The sequence below is a fragment of the Hypomesus nipponensis genome, chromosome 1 (assembly GCF_054491055.1).
Source record: "Hypomesus nipponensis isolate SF chromosome 1, ASM5449105v1, whole genome shotgun sequence".
In the NCBI taxonomy this organism is placed as follows: Eukaryota; Metazoa; Chordata; class Actinopteri; order Osmeriformes; family Osmeridae; genus Hypomesus; species Hypomesus nipponensis.
This window is the reverse complement of record NC_140361.1, coordinates 2,909,474-2,937,137: the sequence shown is the minus strand read 5'-3', so window position 1 is coordinate 2,937,137 and position 27,664 is coordinate 2,909,474. Positions and strand designations below refer to the sequence as shown.

Sequence of the window (27,664 nt, the reverse complement as noted above, 5' to 3'; positions counted from 1 at the left end):
TCAAAGACAGATTCTCAAGAGTTTATTTATGTCATGTGCCTTTTTTATGGTTTTGTTCAAAATCCAAGCTGAAGTAGTTCTCAATACCTGCATGTGGGCTGTCCTACCAGCCCTCAGAGGAGAAGAAGTGGAGCGGAATGGATGAGGGGAAGTCCACTTAGAAACATGCTGTGACTCATTTGAAAGGCATGCATAACTTAACAGTTTGACAGCACACAATGTTACCCACGCGTTCACTCGAATGAACATCGTCTTAACAAAACTCCCATGCATAATGTAGTTTCATAATTTTCTTTCTAAGGGTTTTCTGAGTGAAACAAAATGATAAAAGGGGATTGAAACGAGACGTATTGTATTGATGTCCTGGATGTTGGTGTTCATTTGACCGTTCGCAGGTTGTGAACAACATTGCTGTGGTTCATCCGGAACCTTCTTCATCCTTATTGTTAATCCCGCTAGAATGGACTCCCAGGAAGGTTGCTACCAAATTATTTGACCTTAAAATTATGAATACAGCAAATGCACAAATTATGTAACAATTCTGTTCAGAAATACATAAATTTGTAGTGCAACCTTGCCTTTCTAAAAAGTAGAATATATGTATATTATTTTTTCTGACAGGCCACACTTTTAATTAATGTTTTTTGTTAATACCAAAAACAAACTTTTACTTTTTCTAACCTTATCAGTATCTGTAGTGTACAAGCTGTACATTTGAACACTGCAAATACAAACTGCAGATTCTACTCCACCTTGAAGATCTCATATTTAACAACTGGCCACTGGCGCCATCTAGTGGATCTTGTTGAGTGCTGCAACGCAAAAAAAATTGGCGGGGCAAAATAATTGATAATGAAGAAGATATTGAAGAACAGCGCGCAATTTATGTAGAAATGGAGGTACGTCAATAGAGGCTACTTGAAACCGGGGTTCATGGGAGAGAAGTCGCCCTCACGGACTTAACGGGTGAGAGAACGATATGAAAAGGCCCGTTGGTGAGGGTTTGTTCGGTTCAATTCGTCAGATAAACCTAACAGTCTATCAATCTAACGCTAACTGAAGACACACTGCAGAATGCCCTTTAGTATATTTATTTTTACATTTCATCTTAAGAATTCCGTTGACCCCCCCCCCAAAAAAAAAACAATGAATCCATGTCATTTCAGAATTGTCAGCTTCCACTTAACACCATTTCTCATCTTTGGGGGAGCCATAGTCTCTGCTTCTGGAGAGAGAGGGAGGGACAGAGAGAGACAGAGAGACAGAGACAGAGACAGAGAGACAATGAGAAACAGTGAGAGAGAGGGGGAGAGAGAGAGGGAGAGAGACAAAGACAGAGAGGGGGAGAGAGAAGGTCAAAAATAGAGAGAAAGGGAGAGAAAGCAAGAAGCCTAATATTACAAATGGACAGGAAGAATGTACATGTATGTTTCCATGTGTATAAAATCAGCAGAAACCAACCTTGCTGGGGTGCTACTGGTCTCGGTTGTTGAAAAGATGCCATGATGCTGTTTGCTGTCGAGTTTGGACCCGTCACCTGAAACAGAAACACTCTGAGTGTGTGTGTGTGTATGCATGTGTGTGTGTGTGTGTGTGTGTACTGCATGTGTGTGTGTGTGTGTGTACTGCATGTGTGTGTGTGTGTGTGTGTGTGTGTGTGTGTGTACTGCATGTGTGTGTGTGTGTGTACCGGAGTGTGGCTCTGCTGGCCCTCCTGCCAGACCTCAGGCAGGGCCGTCTCCATCAGCTGCAGTGTGTCTCCGTAGGCCTGCTGCAGCCTCCCAGCCTGACCATCACACTGGAACAACACCAGCGCCTTCAGCAGGCTGTGGATCTCCTCTGGAGAGGAGGAGGATGAACACATATCCATGTTTCAATAAATACAAGTATGAGAGAATGTGGGTTAGAATATGAGTGAGATGACGTCATGAGAGAAAGCAGAAACACAACACTGTGACTGAGGGAGAGACAACAGCTGGAGAGCAGGAGAGAGGGAGAGGGGAGAGCAGGAGAGAGAAGAGCAGGAGAGAAGAGAGAGGAGGAGAGAAGAGAGAGGAGGAGAGAGGAGAGAGGAGGAGAGCAGGAGAGAAGAGAGAGGAGGAGAGCAGGAGAGAGGAGAGAGGAGGAGAGCAGAGAGCAGGAGAGAGGAGAGCAGGAGAGAGGGAGAGGGGAGAGCAGGAGAGAGAAGAGCAGGTGAGAGAAGAGCAGGAGAGAAGAGAGAGGAGGAGAGCAGGAGAGAGGGAGAGGGGAGAGCAGGAGAGAGGAGGAGAGCAGGAGAGAGGAGAGAGGAGGAGAGCAGTGAGCAGGAGAGAGGAGGAGAGCAGTGAGCAGGAGAGAGGAGGAGAGCAGGTGAGAGAAGAGCAGGAGAGAAGAGAGAGGAGGAGAGAGGAGCGCAGGAGAGAGGAGGAGAGCAGGAGAGAGGAGGAGAGCAGGTGAGAGAAGAGCAGGAGAGAAGAGAGAGGAGGAGAGAGGAGCGCAGGAGAGAGGAGGAGAGCAGGAGAGAGGAGGAGAGCAGGTGAGAGAAGAGCAGGAGAGAAGAGAGAGCAGGAGAGCAGGAGAGAGGGGAGACCACCACAGGAGCCCCACCTCTCATCTTGTCCACAGTGTGGATGCTCTCTGCCATGGCGTGCAGCAACGCCACGTCCTCCAGGGGGCTCCCTTCCTTCAGACTCAGCTTCTTGCGCTCAGCCTTTCTGCGGTTCTTAGACGACCTCCTGTGGAAGTGAGCCAGTGATGAGGTCATTTCCTGTCACTCAAATCTGCTTTGGATGAAGGTGTCTGCTAAATGAATAACATGTCATGAGGAGTAGAGCGTAAACGACGCCCAGTCCTGGTCTTTATCTCAGAGCACAAGGCGAGGAAGCAGGTGACTGGCGGTATGGCTGAATGAATGAAGAGTCAGATGTGACCAGTGGTGAGATCTGACTCACGAGGAGATCCTGGAGTTGCTGTGGGAGTATTTGGAGCCGGCATGACTTCCTGTCATCACACTGCTGGCCTCCGAGAAGAGGTCCGCATCAGGGCAGTCTGCCACCTCTTCATCTGGAGGAGGAGAGAGGAGGGGGGGAGGAGAGAGGAGGGGGGGAGGAGAGAGGAGGGGGGGAGGAGAGAGGAGGGGAGAGGAGGGGGAGAAGGGAGGAGGAGAGAGGAGGGGAGAGGAGGGGGGAGAAGGGAGGAGGGGGGAGGAGAGAGGAGGGGAGAGGAGGGGGGGAGGAGAGAGGAGGGGGAGAGGAGGGGGGGAGAAGGGAGGGAGGGAGGAGGGGGAGGGGGGAGGAGAGGAGGGAGGAGGGGGGAGATGGAGAGAACAGAGGAATAGAGTATGGGTGTGGGGAAGAGAGGGAGAGAGAAAGGGTTAGCTGCTGTGGACAGAAAATAACAGATCTTAAAGTATGTGCTGTATTGTTAGTTTTGTTTACCTAATAACTCCATCTTAGCCTTCTCCTTCAGCTCTCGCACCACAGCGAGGCGTGCCTTGTGACGGGAGAAGACAGCCCTCTGGCCTTCCAGGAAGGAGCTGTGGGACGTGAACGCTGGACACAAGCAGACAGGAGAGAGAGAGGGTTCATACAGACACTGCAGGCCACACGAAGATCATAAACCTGGAACCTGACAGAGAAACACTCTTCATGAGCACAACAGTAGGCTTGGTCATGCCATCAAAGCTGACATCCATGAGTTCTCACCCTCCAGAAGAGCTGGTTTGAGATTCGTTTCGATGATGTCTTGCCTGTTGTACATGTACACCTGGAACAGACAGCAGAGAGCACTGAAGTGTCCGACAGAACTAGAGAAGTATGGAGCTGTGTTCAGGGGGACGGCGGCCATCTTGTTCACCCACCAGCCTCAGAGCTTCTTCCCAGACTGCCCCTGTGATCAGCGCTGAGATGGCTTCCTCGCAGTCCTGAGGGAAACACAGAACCAGCATCATGACCTGGTCCCAAAGACACCATGACAGACGGAAGACACAGACAGAGAGATACTGAAACTAAACAGCACCTTAGCATATTGCTCCAGCAGAACAGCAGCCTCTGTATATCTCCTCTGCTCCATCAGTTTATCTGCAACAGACACACACAGAAATAGTCATGAAGGGCTACTGGGTATTTGACACTGAAGTGATACAAGTTCCAGTGATGAGACAGTCAAACGGTCTGGCCCCAGTGGGCCCCCAACACTTCTCCAGCCCCACCCACAACCACAACCCCATCCCTAGCCTCCAGGCCCAGCCCACAGTCCCTAGCCTCCAGCCCTATTCTCCAGTCCCATCATTAGTCCCCAACCGTAGCCCCGAAACCCAACCTTAACCCCCAGCCCTAGCCCCCAGCCCCAGCCCCAGCCCCCAGCCCCCAGGCCACAGTCCCTAGCCTCCAGCCCCCAGGCCCATCCAGAAGACTGAGCATGTGTCTGCTCCACCAGGCGTCCTGCGGTACCTGCCAGGTCCCGGGCCAGCAGGGCCAGCTGGTCGGAGGGCAGGGGGATCTGCTGGGCCACGCAGAGGGCGTGCCTCCAGCTGGTGCCTCCCACGAAGGCCTGGAGGGCGCGGGACGTCTCCCCGCAGCGCCACAGCAGCAGCCCCGCCTGCCCAGCCTGCCCCTGCTCCACCAGGTGCTCAGCGTAGGCACAGCTCACGGCCTGGGGTCAGGGGTCACGGATCAGGGGTCAGAGAGAGAGGTAAACACACAACACAGTCACAGAAGGAGAAGCTGCATGGCGATACTTCAAATACTGTTTAGTCTGACAGGACAAGCTCCAGTATGTCCCAATACATAGTATGTCTAGTACAGTATTTGAACTCGGCTTCACTGTCTCCATACCCATAAAACCAGAAATGCCCTAAAAACAGAATATACTGATGTGAAGGAGGAAGCTGTTGTTGTAGCAGAGGAGGCCTACCTTGTACTGAGGACTGTCTGCTGGGTACAGTCCCAGGGCCTCGCTGAACAGCTTCTGATCCATAACAAGGTTCAGTGCCTCCGTGAAGTGCTCCTCACCTGGGAAAAGCACCACATGCCGGTTTGAATCAAGGAACAGACTGTCATTCCTAAGACACGGAGCAAAGTAACCTCAGCTGCCGTGATCAGTAGGTCTTGTGGAAGGAGGGTGAGGGGAGTCGGTCTGGAGTCGGGAGAGGAGGCTGGGTAGACTCACCACACTTGCTGAGATGATGCAAGGCCTTCGTGTATCTCTTCAGGTGTTTGTCGATGGTGTAGCGCTGGTAGTTGGGTTCCAGGATCTTCAACATGTTCAGGAACGGCAGGTACTCTTTAGGGTCCTTGGATACGAAGTCACAAGGAGAGGTAGAGAAGGAAATCAGGTTCAGAAATTCAGGCTGCTCAGTAAAATGGAACCCCAAAACTTTGAGGGGGAAACATTTGAGGTGAAAAAATTCTAACCCTAAAAATTCAAACTCCAAAAATTTGAGGCGAAAAAATGTGATCCGAAAAATTGGAGGCCAAAACATTTAAACAAAAAAAAAATCAGGTTCAGGTTTGTCTAGAACCTAGAGCTCTCAGTCTAGCAGTTCATTAACCTCCTTCTAGTCCGGTATGGTACCGGCGCTACCACACAATTGTTCCCTCACCTTCTGGGATTTCTCTGCCACCATGAGGACCAGATCAAAGTCGTAGGTTCCCAGAGAGTGCTCATACAGCTCGTTGACGTTAACCAGGAACAGCAGGTACTTCAGAGCCTCCTCGGCGCTCACAGCGTTGGCAGCACTAGGCGTGTTCACTGACGTGTAAACAAATACATCAGGGAGTCAGGTGGCTGAGCGGCTAGGGAATCGGGCTAGTAATCAGAAGGTTGCCGGTTTGATTCCTGGCTGTGAAAAAATGACGATGGTGTGTCCTTGGGCAAGGCTCTTCACCCCACTTGCCTTGGGGGGAATGTCCCTGTACTTACTGAAAGTCGCTCTGGATAAGAGTGTCTGCTAAATGACTAAAATGTAAATGTAAATACATACGAGTGTAAATAGACTGCCAACTTCCTCTGTACATGTGACAGAAACGCCACATTCTGGCGCTACATACCGATAGGCTACTGTGCATGAGTCAAACAGCCTTGTCGACTTTTAAATGGCACCGAGTCACTTGTGTACAGGGGTTGCTTTTAAACGCGCTGTCAGTACAAATACCCCGTCGTGAGACCTTAGCTTTAGCCTGCCGCTAGACGGTGAATTACCTCGTAGTTCGTGGACTTTCTGCAGGGCGGTCTCCAGCTCAGGAACAGTCTTCTTCACATGAGACGTCAAGATACACAGACAGTACCTGTCGACAGACGGCGAGAAAACGAAATACTGTCATCATGTATTTACCAAAGACTTTTAACCAAAGAGACGTACTGGGGGGGGGTTAGAACCCGCAACCTCTGGATCTGCAGTGGAATTGTCAACCACTGAGATACACCCATCTCCCAAAAAGACAAGGCTTGACAAGCTAACGGGATTTCCCAGTGAGCCTGAGCTCAAGGCACTCAGAAACTTCTCTTACTTGTGCTGGTCCATGGTTTCCATGGTGTCGCGCAGAGCGTCGCAGACCGTGTCCACCTTGTTCCTGCTGGCGCCCCCTGCTGGTCTGTCAGGAGAGCTCACAGGGCAGGGATACATGGTGCTGGTGGTGTCTTCCTCCCTGGAACACCAGTAGACCAATGCTGACTTAAGAGTGGAGTTAACAGAATTAAAAACAACAACATGTGGGGAGTTATAGTTTGTGACAAGCTAAGTATGGTTGATTCTTACTTGAGTTCGGTGAGAAACAGGTTGATGTGACTGATTGAGTCCAACTGCTTCAGGAAGATCTCAGTACTTTCTAGAAACAACTGCCAGACCACAGGAAGACAGTCAGCACACTCCAGGATCATTATAAAGACACTCGACTCATCTCAGTTCCCAATCTGAAGAGAAGATCACACTGACACTGGCCAGGTGTTAGTCCATTAACTGAATGGTTTGAGGCAGAGCTGACAGGGTTGAGACAGTAAGAGTTCACGGGGGTCAGAGTTCACGAGGGTCAGAGTTCACAGGGGTAAAAGTTCACAGGGATCAAAGTTCACAGGGGTCAGAGTTCATAGTCAAAGTCCGGCATGAACCAACCTTGGGGTTGTGGTCGTAAATGAGGTTGAGATTAATCCTTAGTTTCCTCATGCACTCAAACGCCTCCCTGAACTTCCGACTGCAACACAAACACAGAGCGATCCAACAAACTGTGACTGGGTGTTTGGTTTTGAGTGAAATCACAGGAAGAATCGGGAGATGGTTTAAAGGTGTGGTAGCTGGTTGTGTCGTGAGAGTGACTGACCAATCAAGCCACCTCCTCAGCTGGGCCAATACGAGCGCTCGATGGTGGAGGGTCTCAAGGTTCCCACGAGGCATCTGGAGGGGAGAGAACAGGCGTCGACAACCAGCTAGAAAACATCATACATCTACATCATACACACACCCACCTTACATCCACCCATCTGCCAGGGAACAACACAGGCCTACAACTTATTAACAAATGATATCATTTCCCTGATTGACAGATGGATGGATGGATGTATTGGATGAACGACTGAAAGAAAGCAAGCAAGCCTCCGCGCAGCACCTGCAGAATGAGGCGCGTGTCGTGGGGGACCAGGGTGACGATCCTGGAGCCTCTCTCCACCCTCCGCAGGGTCTCATCGTTCTGGCCTCCCTCCAGTGCCAGAGCCTCCTGCAGCCCTGGAGACCAGGAGCACTCACTTCACTAGCATGTCATCTCCTCTGCTTTTCATATACACACACACACATAATATATATATATATATACACACATATACACATATATATACATACATATAGAGATATAAGGAGGCTCTGAGGGGGACGGAACAACACTGAGGAGGCGCGTGTGTGTGTTACCTTTGACGGTCAGCATGCTCAGTCGGAGGCACCTGCACGTGTGAGAGTGTGTGGTGAGCAACAGGAAGTCCTCATGAACCACAAAAGAAGAAACGTTGGAGGCCACCTTAACCAGAAGAAGACACAGAGGGGTCAGAGGTCAACCCAGTCCCTGAACACAGCAGGTCAGAGCTGTCTCTACCCCAAACACAGCGCCTCACCCCAGAGAGTGACCACAGCCTGGATCCCAAACCCTCTGATATCATCATCACACTGAATCAGCAAACTGCTAGGAGACAGCGAGGTCTAATCACCCATACCTCTGTGTCTCCAACGAAGAAGTGAGATCGGTCTGTCAGCCCCAACAAATGCTCCTGGTAGACATGGAGAACAGCCTGTCAGCACCACAGGCACAGGAAGACATTCCCCATACCTGCCGTAAACCAAGGCTGTGTGGATGTGTGTGTACCTGGTGACCGACGCTGGCCAGGGCTGTGTAGACGCAGGGACTGGGGAAGTTCACCCTGCAGGCTGCCGCGTCCAGCCACTCCACCACCGATGGCACCGAGCAGTCTGAACACAACAACTCGTATTATAAACCAAACACTGTTACTAGACTACCCAACACCACCTCTTATTAAAAGCCGAGCACATGAGGAGTGAATACAAAGTACTGTGTGATGACTACACCAGTGAAGGCGTGACCTAGGAAGTGGTAGCGACTGACCCCAGAGGAACTTCCTGATCCGGCCGTCCTCCAGTTGCAGAGCCACTGTGCCAGTCTGGGGGCTGTGACACATGCTGATCACAGGAGCCGCCACCTCCACCTCAGACCTGGGGATGGAAACAGCCGTCACCAACGACACAGTGACAAGCAGCACAGCGGAACCCAGCAAAACACTGTGACTATAGAATCTACATCACTTTCCTGAGAAATAAAAGTTCTGAGATCAACACATTCACCCTGCATGATGACAACAGCTCTTCATACAAGGAGTTCACTGAGGGTTTTTCTCAACAGAGCACAGTCCAGTCCAACAAGTGGGACTTCTGACTACATTCAAACATAACTGCTTAGTCCTGCTCAGTAGCATAGCCATACCACGTACTGATCTGAACAATGTTATGATGCTGAACCAAAAAGAGCATGCTGGTCCTCACTACCTGATGCTGAGTGTGGCTGGCTGGCTGTTCCTCACTACCTGATGCTGAGTGTGGCTGGCTGGCTGTTCCTCACTACCTGATGCTGAGTGTGGCTGGCTGGTCCTCACTACCTGATGCTGAGTGTGGCTGGCTGGCTGTTCCTCACTACCTGATGCTGAGTGTGGCTGGCTGGCTGTTCCTCACTACCTGATGCTGAGTGTGGCTGGCTGGCTGGTCCTCACTACCTGATGCTGAGTGTGGCTGGCTGGCTGTTCCTCACTACCTGATGCTGAGTGTGGCTGGCTGTTCCTCACTACCTGATGCTGAGTGTGGCTGGCTGGCTGGTCCTCACTACCTGATGCTGAGTGTGGCTGGCTGGCTGGTCCTCACTACCTGATGCTGAGTGTGGCTGGCTGGCTGGTCCTCACTACCTGATGCTGAGTGTGGCTGGCTGTTCCTCACTACCTGATTCTGAGTGTGGCTGGCTGGCTGTTCCTCACTACCTGATGCTGAGTGTGGCTGGCTGGCTGTTCCTCACTACCTGATGCTGAGTGTGGCTGGCTGGCTGTTCCTCACTACCTGATGCTGAGTGTGGCTGGCTGGCTGTTCCTCACTACCTGATGCTGAGTGTGGCTGGCTGGCTGTTCTTCACTACCTAATGCTGAGTGTGACTGGCTGGCTGTTCCTCACTACCTGATGCTGAGTGTGGCTGGCTGTTCCTCACTACCTGATGCTGAGTGTGGCTGGCTGGCTGTTCCTCACTACCTGATGCTGAGTGTGGCTGGCTGTTCCTCACTACCTGATGCTGAGTGTGGCTGGCTGGCTGTTCCTCACTACCTGATGCTGAGTGTGGCTGGCTGTTCCTCACTACCTGATGCTAAGTGTGGCTGGCTGGCTGTTCCTCACTACCTGATGCTGAGTGTGGCTGGCTGGCTGTTCCTCACTACCTGATGCTGAGTGTGGCTGGCTGGCTGTTCCTCACTACCTGATGCTGAGTGTGGCTGGCTGGCTGTTCCTCACTACCTGATGCTGAGTGTGGCTGGCTGGTCCTCACTACCTGATGCTGAGTGTGGCTGGCTGGCTGTTCCTCACTACCTGATGCTGAGTGTGGCTGGCTGTTCCTCACTACCTGATGCTGAGTGTGGCTGGCTGGCTGTTCCTCACTACCTGATGCTGAGTGTGGCTGGCTGGCTGTTCTTCACTACCTGATGCTAAGTGTGGCTGGCTGGCTGTTCCTCACTACCTGATGCTGAGTGTGGCTGGCTGTTCCTCACTACCTGATGCTGAGTGTGGCTGGCTGTTCCTCACTACCTGATGCTGAGTGTGGCTGGCTGGCTGTTCCTCACTACCTGATGCTGAGTGTGGCTGGCTGTTCCTCACTACCTGATGCTGAGTGTGGCTGGCTGGCTGTTCCTCACTACCTGATGCTGAGTGTGGCTGGCTGTTCCTCAGAGGGGCAGAGACACAGCAGTCTGGACGAGCCTGGCGTCTCTCCGCAGCACACCCCCAGGAAGACCTCCTTCTCCAGCCCCAGGGAGCTCTTCTCCTCCCCCAGCCACAGGAGCAGTCTCAGGGCCAACGGCTCCTCCTGGTCGACCTCAACCCTAAACACAACCATGGGTCTTACTGGGTGAAGGAGTGACGAGTGATTTCCTCAGTACGAATCTATATTAACACTGCCAACTAGAGGAGATCACACGGGAGTACCAGTAACAAGAGTACCAGTAACAAGAGTACCAGTAACAAGAGTACCAGTAACAAGAGTACCAGTAACAAGAGTACCAGTAACAAGAGTACCAGTAACAAGAGTACCAGTAACAAGAGTACCAGTAACAAGAGTACCAGTAACAAGAGTACCAGTAACAGGGGTACCTGTAAGTGGTCTTCAGTACGAGGGGGCGTCCTGTAGTTCTGAAGGCTCCTCCCCCTTCAGTCCCAGAGCCAATCAAATCTCCTGCACCCGCAGAGGGACACGCATCTCCAGGATGTTAGAAGATCAGAAGGCTCCAGGCTCTTGTGTGTGTTGGTGTGCATGCATGTTTATTGCATGTACAGTATGTATATATGTGTGTGTGTGTGTATGTGTGTGTGTGTTTTCGGTAGCGAAGATCCTTGATCTCACCTTGGCAGTAGACCGCGACGTGGCCGTCAGCAGTGAGCACTGCCAGCTGATTGGTCCTCTGGGCCTGGCAGCAGAAGGTCACATGGTTGGCGGGGGCGGGGAGCGGCAGCTCGTACGCACACATGGGCGGGGGGACGACGCTCTGACGGAACGCCGTCACCAGGACCTTGTCTTCCAACGACACACATGCCAACGTTCATACCAGAGAGAGGGCCGCTTTCACCCACAGCAAGTTGCACTCACTCGCCCTCCAATCTTCCAAAAGAGATTTCAAATCTCGCTGACCCCTTTCCTCCAATGATGTGTCCCTTCCATTTACCCCCTCAATCCCATTGGCTCTCACCTCCGTCAATCACAGCCACGCTGGCGTTGTCGGTGGCGTCCAGGCCGCTGCTGCGGGCGGTGGTCCAGCCCCAGTCGTAGGTGAGGGCGTCCCAGCCCCGGGTCACCAGGTGCAGCCGCAGGGGCGTCTCAGGGTCCCAGCTCACGCAGGCTGGCGCCCTCTGGTGGTCGCTGCCAAAGTGCAGGCTCTGCTTCAGGTACCAGTGGTAGTTCCCCATGGTCCACAGCTGAACTGAGGGGGGGAGGAGGAGGGGTGGAGGGGGTGGAAGTGGATGCAGGCCCCATTTCTCCCTGCTTTCCTGTCTCTCTCTCTCTCCCCCGAACTGTAGCGGTAAGAAAAAGGCCCAAACATGTTTAAAAAGCCTGGCTCTTACTGTAGGTGTTGACCTGTCCCTCCTCTCCTGCCGTCATGTCTTCCAGCCACACTGCCAGCACCGTGGAGTCACTGTTCCACATGAGCTCCTTCACCTGGAACACACACACACAGGCACACACAGGCACACACAGGCACACACACACACACACACACGGGCACACACACAGGCACACAGAATGATACAGCCAGAAATGACAGCTCTGTGATGGTGATGTGTTTTAGTTAGTGTATGTCGAATGTGTCCAAATATCACAGTGCAACTACGGTTTCAGGTTAGATGTCATGGTTTAAACGAAGGACCAAAGCATGGCTGGTCTTCACCACAGGCTGCCTGTGCTACCTACCTTGGTTTGGTCTTTACCAAAGGGCAGGGTGAAGTCTCCATGCAGTAGGCCGTTCTTCTCCAGGAACACCACGCTGTGCTTGTTAGGGTGCCGCTGGGTGGAGGCCACAAGACTACCCGAAGGCCTGACCAGGATTAAAAACAAGCACAACAACAACAAAAACGACGATTAAAATCCTAAATGATAAAAACGGAGGAAGACTTGTTGAAGAAGTGTTGCAACACGGTGATTAGTGTAACGTTCCTGTGGCCCAGCGCGGCCCAGGGTGACCCAGCGCGGCCCAGCTTACTTCCAGCTGAGCGGTGGCTCCAGGCCGTTGACAGGCTCGCTGGTGGCCTGCAGGACACACTCCCGGCTCCACACGCGCACCTTCCTGGCCCCGCCCCGGGGGCACACCGCCCCCACGGCAAACAGCTGGCCGTCCCCTCGCCACGTCACCCGGGGACGCCGATCGTCCCACGCCACAGCCGGCTGGACCTCCTGACACACACACACACACACAACACCATCGGGTTCAGACGCCGGGAGAGACTCAGACATTGAACACACGCGAATGTAACGACTTTAGTTATCGATCCCCGAGTGTCGACACGCACGGCAATGATTGAAGTGGTTTTGGTTCCCTCGGTCAAAATACCGTAAGGTTGTCACACATTCCCCACATGTAGCCTGACCACCGAAATACTACTTCTACAACGATCCACTTCCGTTCGTCGATGTTCTTCTGTACTTTCTATGAAGTACATGAACATTGCTTCAGATACAAGCATCTGCTGGAGGAATGAGAGGTCAGCTGTGAGCTTACTGTGCTTCTCCTCTGAGCTGCCTGTTTGCCCTCCGATCCATGGAACTGAGTCTCCTTTTTCCCCCAGCCCACGGTGATGAACCTCCCTGCAACACAGCAACACCAGAGAAGGAGGACAGACACAACCTTTAGAAACAGACATGAAGAGAGAGAGAGAGAGAGAGAGAGAGAGAGAGAGAGAGAGAGAGAGAGAGAGAGAGAGAGCAGAGAGAGAGAGAGAGGGGGAGAGAGAGAGAGAGGCAGAGAGAGAGAGAGAGGGGGGAGAGAGAGAGAGAGAGAGAGAGAGAGAGAGAGAGAGAGAGAGAGAGAGAGAGAGAGAGAGAGAGAGAGGCAGAGAGAGAGAGAGAGAGGGGGAGAGAGGGAGAGAGAGAGAGAGAGAGAGAGCGCCTTGTTGATTGTGGTGTTGTGATCCCTATGAGGGGTTTTCCTGAAGATCAACACCTCTTTACCTTCTCCAAAGTCATCCTGGTGGATGCTGACCTCTGTGATAGGTTCAAAGTCTTTGGTCATCATGATAATGGTCTCTTGACCTAAAAGGTGGAGACAGAAGGAGGAGGATATATTAAAGAAGGGCCAGAGCATATCCGTACAGGTCTGATGTCATGGTATAGAACCACTGCTAGGACCCAGTGGACAGTAGTTCCTGGTCAGTGTATTTGCAGAGAAAATCAACCAACCAGAATATGTAAAAGAGGTGTTTATGCACTGTTGGTACGCCGCTGTGACTTAAAGCGTCTGCTGAAGGAATACGCTGGAACGTAAGTGTTACTGACCGGTGGTAAGAGAGACCAGCTCCTGGTCAGGGCTCCAGGTCATGGAGGTCAGCCCACTTTCCACGCTGCCCACACACTCCAGCTGGGAGGAAGAAACATAGGAAGTAGTTAGAACACACACACACACACTCACAAACACACAATTACAAACACACACAGCCCTACTGTGGGGAGAAAAAAGGGTTAGTAGTCTGCAAGGTGCTCGGATTCATTCTCAATAGACCTCCATACACACCTCGCTGGTGCTGAGGTTGTACAAGATGACGTCACCGCTGGCAGTCGCTACACACACAGACTCCTGGTCCGGTAAATCCTGGACACCAATCACAAGCCCACTGCCATCTTCCGGGAGGTAGTTCGCCGCTGTCAGTGAAACTTCATTCACCACCTGAGCATAAAGTCAAGGGATTCATGTAGCGCGGTGTAGCTACTAAGGCTAAGAATCAGTCTCCCGTAAAACACACCAAGTAGTTCCAAATCCGACATAAACATCGTGTATAGAATATATATTGTACATATATTCCATTCCCGGCTACATTAAGGCAGATTATCGGGCGTGTTAAATTCTTACCTGTCCAGCTCGTGGGTCAAACTCTGTCACAGAATATTCCGAACAGATCAGTATAGAGCCGGTGTCGGTCCTTATCGACAAGCACTGCGGAGTTCCCGGACCGCCCAGCACCGTACACCGAAGACGTTTCAGCAACTTTAAATTACGCATTTTGTTTCCTAGATCAAGAAATCCAAAGAGTAAGTCTCAATGTTCACAAAAGCATTTTTGGCATTATGAGGCGAGCTACTAACTGGAGTTTCAGCTAACAGCTTGCTAGCTATACACAATTGTAAAAATCTGTATTTCCAGTTCGTCAAGTTGGGTTTGTCACTCAGGAGAACATACATATATGCATCTGTGAACACTTAACTGCTTACCTTACAGAAATACGCATTAATGTAAATGTATAGCTAAATAAAAATTACAATTTAGCATAAAAAATCTGCAGGGCATAGCCACACATGTGTAGGTGGTGTTGTGAAAATGTTCAACTTTCAACCCAGGCTGTGAAATAAAGAGTAACCCGGTAGAACGTCTTCCTCTAAAGGAACGGAGGGGAACTGCAGTCTTTAACGTCTCAAGAAATGAAGGTGGATTACAGCCGAAGTTGATGCAATTTCAGAAAACCCAAGACGACAGTCTGACAGTTGTGAATGGGTGCTTTAAGTTGTTCGAGACATGGGAATCAGAGACCTTATCTCTTTAACTGTCTACCGTAGAATGGAGTACCAAGCTTGAACCAGGTCACGTTAACTGGATTGAATGGACGTCCTAGCTACTAGTCCTCACACGCCCTCAGGTATGTTTGGGACACGCCCAAAAACACACGCCTGTTCATTTTCTTTCTTTCCTCATTTCCTCGCTGACAGTTTATAGCTAATAATCGGGGGCTTTGAAAGTTTGTCTAAAATAAATCGCTTAAGCAACGTAGAATGTTGTGGAAACACGCACTGTCAGCGAACGATTTAAAGAGAGGTATAATCCGTTTATCGGTTTTTTCGTTATTTATTCTTTCGCTCATAGCAATGCGAGTGTACATATTGTTAAAGTTGGTGTTGTCTAAAGGACGGTTGCCGCACAGCCGCTGTTCTGTTTTAAACTCTTTCAGTTGTGGTCAAGTAAAATATATAGTTTGCTGTGAGTAACGTTCGTAGCCAGTAGTTAGACGTAGGCTACGGGATGGGTTATTTATAACCCATTTATAAATGATTACAACATAGTCACGGGCAAAGTGCCATCTGTCAGTTATTCTAACAGGTTCTAATGTTGAAGTTTGAATGCTGGAAATGGCTTCATTGGCCAACACAATAGCTTACATCGAGAACAGTACAATACAATAGTACAATAAAAAAAACTGAACTGAAGTGAGGGCTATCAAACAGCCACATTGGAGTCAAATGCTATACCAACGGAGCTATACCTAGAATAGCCAAGAAAGAGACATAACATATCAATAGGTGGAAAACGTTAAAAACATAAACCATTATGTTATATCTGTATGGCAACATACATTTCAATGACAGTAAGAAAATACTTATAAGCATCTGAACAAATCTCCATACTAGTCTCATTGTTAAACCAGCATGGCATCCGACTCAGATATCCTGTCACCCTCATCACATCATTGTTTACTTTTTTTCTGCTTTTCTCCTCCCTCCCTCCCTCCCTCCCTCCTTCCCTCTCCGCCTCCTTTATATTGTCTCCTTGTGCAGAGAGATGGAGGTAGAGGGCCCAGAAGGAAATCCCAGCTCCGCGTGGTCTCCCTCGTATCCTGCCAGAGCAGGAGTCTTCAGCGCAGCGGATGGAGCTGATCATATCACAACACCAGGGAGCTCTGAAGAGAACACTCCTCACACAAACACCATGGGCCAATCCACGCTGGACCACCAGAGCAGGCAGGTCCCACCAGAGCTTGCTCCCAGCAGAGGTGACCACCAGGAGGAAGAGCGACCGGCTCCTGACACCGCAGACCTCCAGGGAAGAGAGAATCAGTCTTCTGTCAGGGATCACCAGGAGGAAAGGGTCTCCGTTAGTGGATCTGCTACCTCCCCCAAAGAGAACCACCACGAAGAGGTTCCCGCCGAATCAACGACCCCCAACTACCTCCAGACCATCCCACCTCCCCCTCCCGTCGACCACCAGGTCACCTCCGGCCACCCCCAACCCCAGAAGCAGCCCCCTAGCTCCCAGCTGTGCGGCTACCTTCACAAGCTCGGAGGACCTCTGAAGGCGTGGAAGCTGCGTTGGTTCACCTACGAGGAGAAGAAGAGCCAGCTGTTCTACTACAGGACGGCGCAGGATGTGGCCCCGCTGGGCCGGGTGGAGCTGCGTAGCGCCACACTAGGATACCCCCTCAAGGGAGAGTCCGGAACCTTCCACATACAGACCCCTGAACGCACCTTCGTCCTCAAGGTAAGACTGCTGTCTGGTAGGATTTAACGCCCTCTTGACGGAAGCCCCTGGCCCATCACAGTTGTCAACATGTTAAGACGTACACAAAATATGAATAAAGGGCTTTTTTACTCGGTGGTGCTTAGAGGCACCCACTGAAGATTTTCATGTTGTCTTTTCAACTTTTCAACAAATTTTGCGTATTAGTTAGCTCGAGGGCTCTCAAGTCTCATGCATTCGTCCTGAGACTCGCGTTTAAAAAAATGTACACGCTGAGAAGTAAGGGATAACTTGTCCCGCCGCTATATACAATTAATGGACATGACGCAGGCATACTGAAGTGCATTTTCTGCCGAGTTGACAGCATGTTACACAGAAAACACATATGCCACCTTCCAGCCAATCAGAAACAACACCAGAAAGACTTCTACTCTTTCTTGCAGTTTATTCACTTTAACTTCTACATTTACATTTAGTCATTTAGCAGACGCTCTTATGCAGAGCGACCTACATGTCAGTACAGGGACATTCCCCCGAAGCAAGTAGGGTGAAGTGCCTTGCCCAAGGACACAACGTCATTTCGCACGGCCGGGAATCGAACCAGCGACCTTCTGATTACCAATTACTAGCCCGATTCCCTAACCACTGAGCCACCTGACTCCCCTACTCGACACCATATTCTACTCAACTCTTTTAATGTTTTATTCTGACTGGGACTTGTCTTGGGCAGCAAACCAGGAAGCTAAGGAAAACATATTCTATTGTATTCTAATCTAGTCCCCATTCTGCTCTACTTTTCTATCATTGGTTGGGTGTGTTCTCATCTCAGGCAGCCAACCAGGAAGCGATGATGTACTGGCTGCAGCAGCTGCAAATGAAGAGATGGCAGCATCGAGACCAACTGACAGAGCGAGCTAACAGGCCCAGCACAGCCAACCATGCACCAGGACCAGCCACAGACAACCACTGCCCAGGTGAGACACAGCCCAGGTGATAGAGAGAGAGAAACAGAGGAGAGAGAGAGACAGAGACAGAGACAGACAGACACAGACAGACAGACAGAGACAGACAGACAGACAAATGCAGACAGATGCAGACAGACAGAGAGAGAGACAGAGAGGGAGACAGACAGACAGACAGAGAAACAGACAGAGACAGACAGACAGACAGAGAAACAGATGCAGACACACAGACAGAGAGAGAGACAGAGAGAGAGGGAGACAGAGAGAGAGAGAGACACAGAGAGAGAGAGAGAAAAAGAGAGGGAGGGAGAGATAGAGAGGAGAAAGAAAGGCAGAAAGAAATAGAAACGGAGTAAGAGAGAGGCAGTGTATTCTATGCACAGATAACCTCATGACCCCATCCCTCCCTTGCTCTGAGTTGATCTGTTTACATTGTCTCAGTGTTAAGAGGGTCAGCTGCACTTTTACAGTCAGATGTTGATGAAACACCATGCCCCAGTGCTGCTAAGCAAGCAACTAACATGAAAAAAAAACTGTCACTGAAATGTTGTCGTGGTACCGTTGTTTGAAGAGAAAACACACACGCCGAAATTAGGCTCCCGTCTAACATTGACGCAACCCAAACCCACATCAGACAGAAAGGGCCGGAAAGGAGTTGCTATAAGAATAATTACAACACATGTTTTTTTTAGGTCACACTTAAGATTCTTATCAGTCATTTGAAGTGGCCCAATACACCCTCTTCAACCACAACAAAGATGATAACACCCTGAACCGCTCTGCTCAGAGGGTGACATGGCACGGATGTGCTCAATCATGGGTGGAAGTGGGTGGGCTGGAAGGCTGTGCGCTGGGAAGGGCAGCTTGAGCCAGTGAGGTTTGTAAGCTAACAGGGAGAGGCAAGGGGGGAGAAACTAGAGCAGTCTAGTGACTCATGCTGACCCAGGGATGAGTGAAAGACTGCATGTCAGTGGCTTCTCTCTGTATCTGAGCTTTGAGTCTTCAGTCATTTTCATTCATAGCTGGAAAAAATCTGATACACCATAAAAATGTCTACACTACTACACCCTGGATGAGGATTTCAAATTGTAGATTAAGCAAAAATAATAACAATAGAAGTGAAAATGATCAAACGAGTAAAAGAAGCCTCACCCATTTCAAGGTCTAGAGGATAATCTGCCTTCAGGTATGTAACCACCCACTCAGCTGATGTCTGGAAGAACTTCTACCCCGAGACTGTTGAAGCAGATCCAGTTCTAATCACGGGAGAAATATTCCATGTTTTTACCTTTCTGTACTCCTAATGTTTACAAGATAGCTTTACTGGATGGCTGTACTTTGTTTAACTTTATATTAATTTATTTTTAAATCTATATTACTGTAATTATTGCTGTGTATTGTAGTTACATGGTAGTTAATGTAACTCTAATGGGGTACTCCAAAGTGTCACTTGGTCTCTTCAGGTCAGGAGTATACATAATATACATATATATATATATATATATATATATAATCCCACCCATCATTGGTAAAACTGTATATTCATGTCCGTAGACACATCTGTGCACCATTTCATAAGGCCTTTATTGAACTGAAACTCTTCAGTTGTTGTGAAACCTTGCAGTTGTAGGTCATCACTCAGCGGTCTTGGTGTTTGTGGGAGATAGCTGGGGTGGGGTTCAGGAAGGGAAGCTAATCGGATGCCTTTTATTCTTCTCTGTACGGTTGCCAGATAAAGATCTGTTTTGGCAGAATTACAGAGTGGCTATGCTGAGCAACGGTTGTGTCGTCTTCTCTGGAGACTTGATAACAGGAAACACTTATTAACTCTGTCGGGAAAGGGAGGACTTTGTAGATTGATTGATTCAATTTTTTTATGTAATTGCCACAAGTTACCAAAACAGTTTAGGATTGAGCTTCCATTTGGCCATTATCCAATGATATATGATATGAAAGCCCCTGAAGTCTGATAAGATGACTACTGGGTAATGTGGTTAGACCACCAAAGCTTCTGTACGTTGTCATGTCACATTATCAATTTTATTTAAACAAAAAACACTTATTGTTTAAATCAAAAAAAGTCTTCATTAAATATTACCTAGCATGCCTTGTGTGTCTGCGATTCTGGGGAGGAATGTTTGGGCTTGCCTGCCAGCTGCAGGAAGTGGTTGTGAGTCAGATAGGAAGTGCATGTTTGACACCATATTGATTTTCAAAGCAGGTGGTAAGAGAGGGACTAAAATAACCACGATTACATTACAGCACGGAGCACTTCACACAGACTATTTAAGACTGTCCAATCAACAGACACCATCTAGTTATTTTAAGGCAGGAACAATACTTTCAAAGTGACACAAGATAAACAAACATTAAAGGGTCGATACTAGGGGTGGCAATATTTTGATACCTCATGTATCGTTTCGATTCTAGGGGTCACCAATCGATATTTAATCTATTCATGATTTTTCAGGATTTTTAATCCCAAAAATTGTTTTCATAAAAAAATGACTGACTAAAAATGACTAAAAACTATTTTTTGCATTTGTGAATCGCTAAAAGACTGAATTGCGATTAAAGGTAGCCGATATAAGTATCTGGTAAATGAATACATTACAAGACGTTACTGTGTCAGTTACTGGCTTTACATGGTTTTGTTTTCATATGAACATTCATCTGAACTGACAGGACTGGGTCAAAGGAGGTCAGAGGATCAAATCCACCCAGTTCATTCACCAAACGACGACCTCAACATTAACAAGATAAGAGCTGTGAAAAGTCAAATGAAGTGATTGACTTCAACTTAGCCTGAACTCAATCACAACACGTCTTCCGACCAGAGAGTCGAGATCATGACCTGCTCAGAGGCCACTCTAACCCATGATTTCACTCTCATTGTCTTCCACCGGAAGCCTCCCACCAATATCCCATGTGTGACCCAAGCCTCAAGGGCCCAGAGACCCACTAACATGTCTGCTTCCTGTTCCACAGACAGCTTCCTGCCCGTGGTGAAGATGCCCTGGGGTCTGGTGGGTGAGGGGGCTGCCAACCGGCCCGCACCCCCTCAGAAGACCCCTCTGAGCAGCATGTCCATCAAACATCCCCTCATACACATCCAGTACGTAGATACAGTCACCGCTGCTTCAAACCAGCCTATCTCTGCCTTTACTAGGGCATGGAAGAACCATGTTTTTTCCATCGGGTTTGCCCTGACTTAAACAAGAGTTTTGATGCCAAAAACCTTTCAGAAAACTTCGGCATCGAGAGAATTGTGGTCACCCTTGGGGAAGTGCTTAAATGTATTAATGTGTCTGTTATCCCAGCCATGTCAAAAAAGGGAAGTTATTTAGTTTTAAAGTGTATTGATTATGAACTGGTTATGAAGCTGGGAGTTTACACAGTGGTGTAATCTGCCTGTGGGGGCTTTCCGTGATGATAGAAAGTGTTTTGATTTGAAAGGAACTCGGTGCACAGTCTGCGTTCCAAGCGCTCGTCCCAGGAGTTCAGCCAGAGCGTGTTCCACATTGAGACCCCAACTTGGAACCCAGCGGAAGCCACCAAGACCCCGCCTCCCTCAGCGCTGGACAGACTCAGTACGTCTCAGACAGACCCAGGCGCGACCACTTTTGGGGGCTTTTAAAAATCTTTGATGTAATCTGAAAAGTGTTTGTTTGATTTTGATTTTTTTTAAGACAGCATTTTTTATTCCTGATTTCTGAGTAAATTAGTTTTGTTTGTGTTGTGTATATTTTGGTTTTGGAAATCAAAGTCACTACAACGTCATAAAATTCATCACAAGAATGGATTATCAAATGATCACAGAAGCCACATGGTGTTTACAAAGCTGCCCATACCAGAAGCCATTCCTCCATGACCTCACCTTCCTTCCACAGCAGCTACACCCCCGGCCAGCCCTCTGCTGGTTGACCCTGCAGGAAGGCGTTCTCCGGGGGAGCACAGACCCTCCTTGTCCCCCCTGCCATCTCCATCTCCACGGACCATGAGGAACAGGTGGGGCAACTCTGCCACCATGCCCTCCTTCGGCAGAGACACATCCTCTCCAGACAAGATGGTCCAGCTCCAGCAGGAGAAACACATGCTGGCCGAGGAGGTCAAAGCCCAGAAGGTGGAGATTGTTTCAGATACTTTGTCGAGTCCCTTCATTTTACTCAGGCACCATATTTAATACCATCCCTTAATGTGTAGGAGAGAAATGGAAGGATAGACAAACAGACAGTCAGACAGGAAGAGAAAAACAGATCCGTCTCTGACAGACAAGAGTGGAACCTATGACCTCTTGATCTACAGTCAAGCACCTCATCTATTTTCTGAATCTAAATCTATATCTGCCATCCTACCCTTTCTCCTCCCCTCCTCCTCCTCCTGCTCTCCAGGAGCTGGTGTGGCTCCTACACAAGGCCCTGGAGGCCGCACAGCTGGAGAAGCGGACGTGCACCGAGTTCCTGGCGGCCGACGGCGAGCAGGAGCGGCTTGAGCTGCTGAGGCACCGCGAGCGGCAGGCCGCCGACACTCGCTCCCGACTGGAGGAGATGAGGACCGAGGTGGACGGGCTGAGGAAGAGCCTGGTTGAGAGGGAGGCTCACGTGGCAGAGCTGCAGGGCAACCTCAGGCTGATGATGGACAAGAACCAGGCCAAGCAGCAGGTGAGGAAGGGGGGGGGGGGACTCCTGATACGATATGTTACGATATGTTACGACACGATATGTTACGATACGATATGTTACCAAATCATGTTACCATATGATATGCTACGATATTATATACTTTATGGACGGGGGGCTCCTGTTTATGATGATGACGAAAACATTAACAGCTACAATAATAAGGATAATGATGGCGATCATGACTACCGCAAGAATAACGATGAAGGTGATAACAGTAGAGATATGTGTCACGGCCTTCCAGGTGATCGTGAAGCTGTCTGAAAAGTTAGCGTCCAGTATGAATGACCCCGGACCAGCCGAGATTTCCACCAACCAGCTTCACACCCCCACTCTCCAGCAGCAGGATCTGGAAAACCTCAGGGTGAGGAACAAGCATAGCTCATGCTCCGTCGGCTGTGTTTGCCAACAGCTAAAAGATAAAAACATAATTATCCACGGCAACAGGGAGGAAGGGGGGGGGGGGGTTGAATGCAGTCAAATGCTTCACCACTGAGGTCTATAGATAAAAATCATGTCGGTTCTGGTTTTTTCCTTCTCTTTCTCATCATCTCAGGATGACATAGAAGCTTACAAAACTCAGAACAAATTCCTAAACTCAGAAATCCACCAGTTGACCAAGCTGTGGAGAAACAGCTCAGAGCAGGAGAAAAGCTTGATGGTGAAGGTGAGTCCGCATTTACCAGGCACAGTGCAAAGTAAGCACGTCTCGGGTATCACCAGTGCTAAGCGCTGCTTCCGGTGCAAGGTCAGCCTGTTAAAAAGCACTTTAGGTCACGACAGGCCCAACCCAGCCTCCCTCCCTCTCTGTGTTTCAGTGTGCCTCCCTGGAGGCCAGCCACTGTGGGAAGGAGAGTCGCTACCTGGCGGTTCTGAGGAAACTCTTGGAGAACAAGGCTCTAGAACCGGGCCAGCGCCAGGCTGCCAGGCAGCTCATCAGCGAATCTCTCCAAGGAGACCTGGAGAACAAGCTCAACCTCATCCCAGTCAGGTACACCCACTCCTGGGTCCCGGCCCCAGGCTCACCTCATCCAGACATAACATGACAAAAGTCATCTGAGTCTACATTTTATTCATTCAGCAGATGCTTTTATACAAAGCGACGTACAAATAGTCCATGTAGACAGCTGAGCAGAAAATCAAGGATCAGAAGTGCATAGTTTTAACAGCATTTAGGTGTTCAGGGTTAGGGTTCGAATCCAAAAGTGTAAAACAGCAGGTCCACAAAGTAAAAACCTTCAGTGTCAGGTTCAAATCCCCCTCCACCTGTGTACATTCAAATGACCCCCCCCCCCCCTCCCTCAGAGAGCACGACGAATACGGCTTCAAGATCATCCCCGACTACGAGGTGGAGGACATGCAGCTGCTGGCCAAGATCCAGTCTCTGGAGATCCGCTCCCACAACCTGCTGCACCAGGAGGCCGGAGACCATCCGCTGCTCAGCCGCTGGGCTCAGCTCCTGGGCGGGCGCCCCTGCCACGAGCTCTCCCCTTCCCCGGAGCTGAAGACCCTGCTTCGGGCCGGCGTCCCGCGGGAGTACCGGCAGAAGGTCTGGAGCTGGCTGGTGAGGAGTCGCACGCGCTCCACGAGAGAGCGCCACCCGGACCGCTACCAACAGGTCAGGGTTAAGGATATTTGATCAAGCCTAGATTAGATAACCTATCTCTGTGGAATGAAAAAGATATAGACATTTAGCAGTTGCTCTTATCCAGAGCGACTTACAGTAAATACAGGGACATTCCCCTGAGGCAAGTAGGGTGAAGTGCCTCGCCCAAGGACACAAGGTCATTTGGCACGGCCAGGAACCGAACCGGCAACCTTCTGATTGGTAGCCCGATTCCCTGACCCCCGTCTATAGAGCAGATTTTCTTAACAAGATCCATCTCTTCACATTGCAGCTGTGCCAGAAGAGTCACACGTCTCCCCATCCAGCCTCCAGACAGATCCAATTGGACCTCCACCGAACACTCACCACCAATCAGAAATTCAGTTCCCCCTCTAGCCCCGCCCTGCAACAGCTGGAACGCATCCTATTGGCCTTTTCCTGGCAGAACCCTGGGATTGGCTACTGCCAAGGGCTGAACAGGTACGAGACCTCAAGTACTGTTAGCTGCTTCGTCGATTAGAAGGAAGAAACTGCATTTCACCTGAGGGTTGTCATGGTTCCCAATGGTGAGACAGTGCCATCTAGTGAACAATGGTCAAGTATCAGTAATGGTATGTTCAGACAGGCCTATGAGTTTATTTGTTGGGATCTGCTTGGTTGATATCAATTATCTAAACTTCAAGGATGATTCTCCCCCTCCACCCCCTCTCCCCCCCCCCCCAGACTGGCAGCCATCGCCCTGCTGGTACTGCAGAGCGAGGAGGAGGCGTTCTGGTGCTTGGTGGCGGTGGTGGAGGTCATCATGCCTCAGGACTACTATACCAAAAACCTGCTAGCGTCTCAGGTGACTGGACCCTCACTCTAACGAACTGTGCTTTTATCGATTCAAGAAGAATCATAAAAAGTGCCCAAATGCAAGTTGTGAACCACTGGGCGTTTTGTTTAATGACATTGCGGTTCAAACTGAAAAGTTCCAGTGCTTTTTGCAAATCAATGACACACAGTGCTCCAGTTTTGGGATACTAGGGTTTACAAAAACAAAAGGTAACCTTGAGATGTTCCGGCGCTTGTCCTCCACAGGCAGACCAGCGCGTGCTGAAAGACTTCATGGCAGAGAAGATGCCGAGGTTGATGCTGCACTGCGAGGAGCACAGCGTGGACGTGTCCCTCATCACCTTCAACTGGTTCCTGGTGGCCTTCGTAGAGAGCCTGCCCAGCGACATCCTGCTGAAGGTGTGGGACGCCTTCCTCTTCGAGGGCACCAAGGTACGTCCAAGTTACGGGGGTCGGATGGCTGAGCGGTTAAGGAGTTGGGCTGATAATCAGAAGGTTGATGGTTTGATTCCTGGCCGTGCCAAGTGACGTTGTGTCCTTGGGCAAGGCACTTCACCCTACTTGCCTCGTGGGAAATGTCCCTGTACTTACTATAAATCTGGATAAGATCGTCTGCTAATTGACTACATTTAAACGTCTGGGATACTACAATACCCAGAATCCCCCTGGATCACTCACAGGAGAGTGGGGCCTGTGGAGGAAGCGTCCCATGTTGAGGTATTCAGAGACAAACTTGACTTGTGTGGCCTGCGTTTCTCCCAAGGTGATGTTTCGTTATGCGCTGGCCCTCTTCAAGTACAAAGAAGAGGACATCTTGAAGATCCACGACAACGTGGAGATCTACCAGTACCTGCGTTTCTTCACCAAGACCATCTCAGACGGAAGGTGAGACAGGGCGGGGTCAAAGGGCCCAAGCGGACCTGGGTCCGCTGGGTGTTTCCGTGAAGCCAGTGGACGGAGTTCTCCTGTTTTTCATTCCTTGATCGAGCTGTTCTGTTTGTGTGCTTCTGAGGTTAGCGAGTCCTTTTGTCTCCTGCCATATATACTCTGCATGCGGCTGGTGGACGAGACACAGGAGTTATTTTTACTGCAGAGATATGTATATATTATTCAGAGAGTGGCAGCTTGGGCAGGGCTGTGTGCTGACACATAGGGGAGAATAGAGTCTGTATATCCAACTGGAGTTCACCGAGGACAAAATCACTCCCAACAGCTCCCCCTTGATATTCCTGACTGGGCGAAAAAGAATAGATCAGATCTGGTTTGACGTTGACCTTTTTTTTAAAATTAATTTAGCAGATGCTTTCATCCAAAGAGTGCATTTAGAAAATACTGCCAAAGACCAAGGATCAGAGGTGCATAGTTCTACTGCAGTATTGATGGCTTTGTGTTTCATACTGTATGAGCTCAGTCAGTATCTGCATGCAGTGTAACAGCTGTCCCTGTAGGAGCAGATCCTTCACCAAGACGGGTTTCTTCAAATGTTGTTGTCTCTGAGTTTTTGTGGGACTTTTTCCTCGTCCTCTCTTGGGGGTCTAGATTGGTTATAGGTGCTGATCTATAGCCACCTGTGTGAAGCCCTCTCTTACATTGCCTATAAAAAGAGCTTCACAAACTGAATTAGATGGTTTGTCTCGATCACTTCCAAGGACCAACTGTAGTCTCCTCTCTCGCCAGGAAGCTGACCAACATCGCCTTTGTGGACATGAACCCGTTCCCAGGCCGGCTGCTGCGGAGCCGGCGTGCAGTACATCTGGAGCGCCTGCAGGGGGAGCTGCGGGACCTGGAGGCGCAGCAGTGGGAGTTTGTGTCGGAGAGCCCCCGTAGGAAGGACAAGGACCTGGACATGGTCAGCGAGGACGAGGAGGAGCTGTGATGTCACCGCAGGCTCTGACAGGGGTGACAGAGTGGGGGGGGGGGGGGGGGGCTACCTGGGGGCGGGGCTACCTAGGGCCGCAATGGGGGAAGGGCGGGGCTACCTAGGGCCCCAATGGGGGGCGGGGCTACCTAGGGCCCCAATGGGGGGCGGGGCTACCTAGGGCCCCAATGGGGGGCGGGGCTACCTAGGGCCCCAATGGGGGAGGGCCCTCAAAAATCTTGGGATGAACAATTGTTGAATGATAGAGAACGGACTAAACCAAAATGGGGAGGGGAGGGAGGCCAAATTGCAATCTCTTCATGGGGCCCCGGATCCCAAGATCTAGATCCCTGGCCAGGATCTCCTCCAATCACAAAGGGTCAGGATGCAGGGCGACCAGGTGGTTTGGTTGACAAGAAGCTGCACAGACTATTACAGCTTTTAACGAGAAATGAGCAGTTGAACTGCCACATACAACCTGGAGGGCCAGGCAACCAAGAGGCCTTGAGGAACTTGTGAGGATTTCTTGTTTTCAGAGTCAGGAGTTCTAACGCTGAAACAGGAGGGGTGCTGCTGGAGATGATTGCGGGCCTCTGTTGTGTAAGGATGCTAGGGGGTAGGTAGGCATTGGTGGTACAGAATTTGTCATGGTAGTGTATTCTGGAGGACAAGACCAAGTGTATCGTTTTCACATGTGATGTTGAGTAACGGTTGTTTCACCTATTTGAAAGTCACCATTGCATTTCATTCAACCCTAAAGCTGAAGACAATTTAAATGGATCGTTATCAATTGTACACAGCAAATTCAGAGTGTTTTTGACTTAAATATAAATAGCAGACACTTTTATCCAAAGTAACATACAGCACAGGGTGTTTAACCTGCAACCTCTTGATTGGCAGTCAAACTGAAAAGGTCTATCTTATTATGGGATGATATTAAGACTCAATGAGTAAAATGAACCTTCCTGGTGTTAAATTAACACTGATAAATATCACTGACATTTGCTGTGTAAAAAACAAA

The 27,664-nt window shown here is 49.8% G+C and overlaps 2 protein-coding genes across 4 annotated transcripts; one reads left to right on the top strand and one right to left on the bottom strand.

Moving 5' to 3' along the window:
• elp1 (elongator acetyltransferase complex subunit 1) lies at positions 1–14,811 on the bottom strand. Its single transcript, XM_084699694.1, has 36 exons — positions 14,691–14,811; positions 14,332–14,489; positions 13,996–14,148; positions 13,761–13,842; positions 13,437–13,517; positions 12,988–13,073; positions 12,472–12,662; positions 12,183–12,306; positions 11,837–11,930; positions 11,464–11,694; positions 11,121–11,291; positions 10,871–10,952; positions 10,420–10,602; positions 8,583–8,689; positions 8,325–8,428; positions 8,176–8,229; positions 7,877–7,982; positions 7,581–7,696; positions 7,296–7,369; positions 7,091–7,169; positions 6,737–6,816; positions 6,489–6,626; positions 6,181–6,266; positions 5,582–5,730; positions 5,149–5,272; positions 4,894–4,991; positions 4,431–4,632; positions 3,997–4,058; positions 3,839–3,901; positions 3,684–3,744; positions 3,417–3,530; positions 2,931–3,042; positions 2,587–2,714; positions 1,691–1,839; positions 1,462–1,537; positions 1–1,225 (listed from the first exon to the last, which is right to left on the bottom strand). Exons 2-36 carry the CDS (start codon positions 14,479–14,481, stop codon positions 1,158–1,160), a joined length of 3,978 nt encoding a protein of 1,325 aa, XP_084555820.1. The 5' UTR covers positions 14,482–14,489; positions 14,691–14,811; the 3' UTR covers positions 1–1,157.
• On the top strand, positions 14,371–26,693 carry tbc1d2 (TBC1 domain family, member 2). Of its 3 annotated transcripts, XM_084699878.1 has the most exons (17): positions 14,371–14,510; positions 15,033–15,112; positions 16,026–16,725; positions 17,534–17,678; positions 20,655–20,781; positions 21,123–21,256; positions 21,557–21,789; positions 22,058–22,327; positions 22,590–22,709; positions 22,902–23,012; positions 23,164–23,336; positions 23,651–23,963; positions 24,244–24,431; positions 24,675–24,795; positions 25,032–25,217; positions 25,549–25,670; positions 26,463–26,693. In XM_084699878.1, exons 3-17 carry the CDS (start codon positions 16,030–16,032, stop codon positions 26,659–26,661), a joined length of 3,138 nt encoding a protein of 1,045 aa, XP_084556004.1. In that variant the 5' UTR covers positions 14,371–14,510; positions 15,033–15,112; positions 16,026–16,029; the 3' UTR covers positions 26,662–26,693. The 3 variants fall into 3 exon arrangements, with proteins under 3 accessions (XP_084556004.1, XP_084556082.1, XP_084555930.1); XM_084699956.1 differs by lacking the exon at positions 14,371–14,510 and having other exon boundaries at positions 14,886–15,112; positions 21,560–21,789; XM_084699804.1 differs by lacking the exons at positions 14,371–14,510; positions 15,033–15,112 and adding an exon at positions 15,171–15,288.
• The last annotated feature ends 971 nt before the right edge of the window (positions 26,694–27,664 follow it).